Genomic DNA, 4,411 nt, shown 5'->3' on the forward strand with positions numbered 1-4,411 from the left:
CGATTCCTAGCGCATGGATATAATAAGTCCACAAGAAGATCCATGCCAACTGATTCCTGCAAAAATGAGCATGAAATGTCTGGAGTATGTAAAAGCATCTGCTAATTGCAACAGCTGCCAGATATTCTGTTCTACACTGCCAGAAAGATCAGCTTCAGCTTTTGGCTACCAAATGAACTAGTTTGTCCTGGAGCATGAATCTAGAACTTGAATTGATCTGTAACAAAAAAAGGAAAGAGAATAATGGTCCTCACAACTTGCAAAGGTAGTGGCAAAATGTCAAATCAGGCCTCTCAGCTTTACCTTATGCACAAGCATTCCTTTTAGTTCAGCTTCATCTTCAGTGGCACCAGATTCCCTGAGGGCTTTGAATACTAGTTTTTGCAGCTTTTTCATCTTCAGTTTTCCATCAGAATTCTAGTTTACGCACAACACAACAAAGTAAATGACCATATGTATGAACAAGGAAGCATAGCCTTAGTATTACTATTCAAATGCTAGTTTAATATGGAAGCATTCGTATTCTATTGTTAATAACTATTTATAGCAAGTACATGTTTTACCATTTCTAGTGAGTTTTTTGTTTCATGTCATTCTTTTTTTAATAAATAACAGGTTTTATTGAAGACAAAAAGGGCAGAGGTAAGTTTAATTAGGAGGTAAGTTTTTCATGTCATATTGAGAGTTACTTAGGAGCCAAGTTCTTCAATAAGTAAACCAGTTTCTTTTCCTTTTCTAACCTGTTCCAGTAGGACATTTAGACTTAATTTAGTTTTACAGTATAATTTTGTTTATGGGCTAGAAAATGGTTCTCTTATAATAGTGGTTTGATGATCAGGCCCTAACATTGTCATGGTGAACAGTACCTCGTCTATTTCTTTTCCTTTGTTGGTTCTTTGCTATACATAACTATGGATAATTCATCATGTTCTTTCTTCAACTTCCTATTTTTTGTTGCTTGCTGATTTTTGGGTCAGTTTTACAGTTGAGGGATTGTTTGTGCTTTCGTATGTCATAGTGGCTGCTAAAACAGTTAATAGGCAATAATTATCACGTTATCAGCTGATGATATCTTTACTACAGCTTCATTCACACTGGAGCTCTACATAGAAATGTTGATAAAGTCATATAATTAGAAAAACTTACGCATGGAACTTTGAGAGGGGTACATTGATGCATCCATCAATGACTTTGTTAACATTTTGTACCAAAAAATAATCAACATCCAGAGGTCTTCCAGTAATTTCCTTTTTCCATTGCTGATTATCATTTCCACCCATTTTGTGTTTTAAATAGGGGAATGCAGGACATCAGGCATTTCAAATATAACAAAAGAACTTTAGAGAACCACAAACTTACGGATTTCAATGCTGAAGTAATCAGCTTCTTCCACTTTATCTTCTTTTTAGCTTCTTCAGTACTGCCACTGACATCAACCTTATCTTCCTTGGGCAAAACCGAAGCTTTCCTTTTCTTCAATTGGCACTCTGGTTCTTCTCCAGATATTTTTGCTTGAATGACTTCTCCATTGTTCAAATCTCCTGGAGTATCAGTGCCATGCTTTCCTCTAGCACTCCCACTCTCAGATTCATCAAATTTTCTTTTTCTCTTCGATGACAGACTTTCATCTGAGAAGTTAAGCACAACACCATCTTTTGGTGGATCTTGAACTTTTTGTTGCTCGACATCTTTCCTGGCAAGTAATTCTTCCTTCTGGGGGTCACAGGTCGATTCCTTGAGACTAGGATCAGATTCTTCCATCTGTTTTGGTCGTTGCTTACTATTGTGGAAAGCGCGGGCTTTTCCCCTGTGTTTCTTTCCTTCTGCATGCAGAAGCAAGGTTTGCTTACTTGTAGCACTGGCATTACACAGGCTGCAGAGATTCATATTTAAGGAGAAACAACTTAGACACCAATTACCAAAACAACAAATTTATAACTGATAACAAAATCTAACTAAACCATGAGTTAATTATGCACATATTTTATCATATTGTCAGGTGGATCATGAACCTAATGTAATGGAAGACTAGAACCTGAATAGGTCTAATCCCAGGCAGGATCAAATAGAAAACCGAAAAAGATAAGCAAAGAGAATAATGGGATCTCAAAAGAAATCTTAACTTCTTTCTTGAAAACCAAAGAAATTCTATGAGGGAACCAAGAGGACAATGGGAACTAAAATTATATGAGAAAACCAAGAGAACAATGGGAAGTCACATGAGGGAACAATTTTCTTGGTTGAAGTAACAAACAAAAACCCACAAATTTGTAACTTGTTGAAGCAGCAATCAACAATAAATAATCTCCTGAATAAAGAGAAGCCACAACAATCGAACCAGTGGTGTTGAGTGACTCTTGGATCTCAAAACCTTGATGCAAACACCAAAATGCACACCCGATGGCTTGGTTGCAGATTTTAAAACCAAACAACAAATAGAAGAATGGGGATCGAGTAGGGAAGAAGAAGGGGAAAAGGAAGGGTTGACTATCTCAGCCTGGGCATCTCACCCATCCTATCTCAGGACTTCCACAAAGGCTCAAGCCAATATTTCATTAATCAAATCAAATTCGTGTCCAAAGCTGGCCTCCCTTACAAACTTATATAGAAGACTCAAAAATAGACTTAGATACTAAAAAGGAAAATCCTAACTCTATCCTTAACTAATAAGGTAACATAAACTGACTAAGAAAGTGAAATAATAAAGAAAACAGACTTAAAATAGGAATCTAACTAAACTAATGAAGCAAATCTCGTTTTTCTACTTTCTACCCATATTTATGGCTCATTAAATTGGCCAATTACAAAATAAACCCAACACCTACATAACCCAACCCAAAGTTTATTTTCAATAAAATAAACCATTTAGATGACTTATCTACATCATAATGATTTTAATCAAAAAGATTAAAATACAAATAAAAAACAGAAGATTGAACTATGAATATGCGTCTATACTTTATCTATCAGGCGGATGATGGACCAAATGGTTCTTCAATATATTGATAGAATTGTTTTATCACCCACCCATCCACACACAAGTAAAATCAGTATAAGGTGGAACTCACCTACAAAACCAGGGGGGACGAGAAGATAACCCCACATTTACGTCAAAATCAGGTTTTGGCTTTGAGTCACTGGTTGGCTTAGCTGGTGTAATAGATGAAGCTTTTACTTGCCCTTTCGGACCATATTTCTCCTAAAAAGAAAAACAACAAAATGTTTAGTGAGCTACTTATAGGAAATAACATTAAAGGTTACAACAAAGAAATAAGTAAAGCAGAAAACATATCAAATTGGATTTTTAAAATTTTCTCTACCCCAAGATAGTAAGCAATGAAGAATAAGCCCAGACTACCACAGACTTTGGCACCGATCAATCAAAAAACCTAATAATATATCAATAGAAGTTACTTTTAGAATGATGAACAAATCCATCCACTAAACATGAACTGACTTTGAGCTTTTTGAAGAAGTTCTAGTCACAAGAATAGCTACCAAGGTGACCCAAAAAAAAAAGCATGAACAAAGAAACAGGAAAGTAACTCAATTTGACTGACTATAACAATAAAAGTAATCGGTCACCACAAATAAGATATGGGGATCTTAAGCGACTTTCAGGTTGTCATTACCCTATGACTAACTGGGCGTCATTCATCGCATTCCAAGAGTCCTTAAGTTTTTGTAGTATTGCATGTAATAATAGGTACTTCCGAGTCTACCATGTCATACTGTTCAAGTCACAATAAAGCTAACTAGGAAAGGGCTACCTGCTGTAACAGCAATTGCGGAAGGGAATTTTGCGCATTAATCAGGTACATCAATCCAATTGCAGGGGGAAATGATTAGGAGATAAAATAAATGGAAGCTAAATAGTACGAGGGACTCAGTTTGGAACCAAAGAACCAAAATTCAAGTTCAAATAAAAATGAAAACTTAAGAAGTTCCAATTTAATGACAAAGCTAATAAAATCAGAATTGCCTGGAACAAGGGTGGTAAAATAGAATTTTCAAAATAAATAGTGAGAAAGAATAAACCAATTCGATGCACGAACCGCTTCTGTAATGCACTGATTGTGACCTTGAACACTCTGTTGCCCAAATGTCTCTCCGCAATCTATGCAGGATAACTATATATCATAAAAAGTTCCGAAAAAGAAAAGAAATCAATCAGTACAGATGGTCACACAGGATATGAAACGACAGAAAAAAGGGTAAAACAATCTAAGTACCTTGGTAGCAGAGCAGATCCTGAAATGATTCGTCAACTTCGGCTTCTTCAAGTTCTCGCCGCAGTCCTCACACTGAAACCAAACCATTCTTGTTCTGCCCTGAGAATGTAGTGAACAAGATAGTCTCTGCAAGTCTGCAACTTTCGATTTCGATATAGAGAAAAGCTCAAGTCCTACTT

At 36.1% G+C, this 4,411-nt stretch overlaps 1 protein-coding gene across 1 annotated transcript; it reads right to left on the reverse strand.

Annotated features, from left to right (window-relative positions):
* LOC122667882 (UBP1-associated proteins 1C) lies at positions 1 to 4,411 on the reverse strand. The gene is made up of 6 exons (XM_043864347.1): positions 4,233 to 4,411; positions 4,056 to 4,130; positions 3,069 to 3,199; positions 1,360 to 1,873; positions 304 to 417; positions 1 to 217 (listed from the first exon to the last, which is right to left on the reverse strand). Exons 1-6 carry the CDS (start codon positions 4,317 to 4,319, stop codon positions 155 to 157), a joined length of 984 nt encoding a protein of 327 aa, XP_043720282.1. The 5' UTR covers positions 4,320 to 4,411; the 3' UTR covers positions 1 to 154.

The sequence above is a fragment of the Telopea speciosissima genome, chromosome 7 (assembly GCF_018873765.1).
Source record: "Telopea speciosissima isolate NSW1024214 ecotype Mountain lineage chromosome 7, Tspe_v1, whole genome shotgun sequence".
Taxonomy (NCBI): domain Eukaryota; kingdom Viridiplantae; phylum Streptophyta; class Magnoliopsida; order Proteales; family Proteaceae; genus Telopea; species Telopea speciosissima.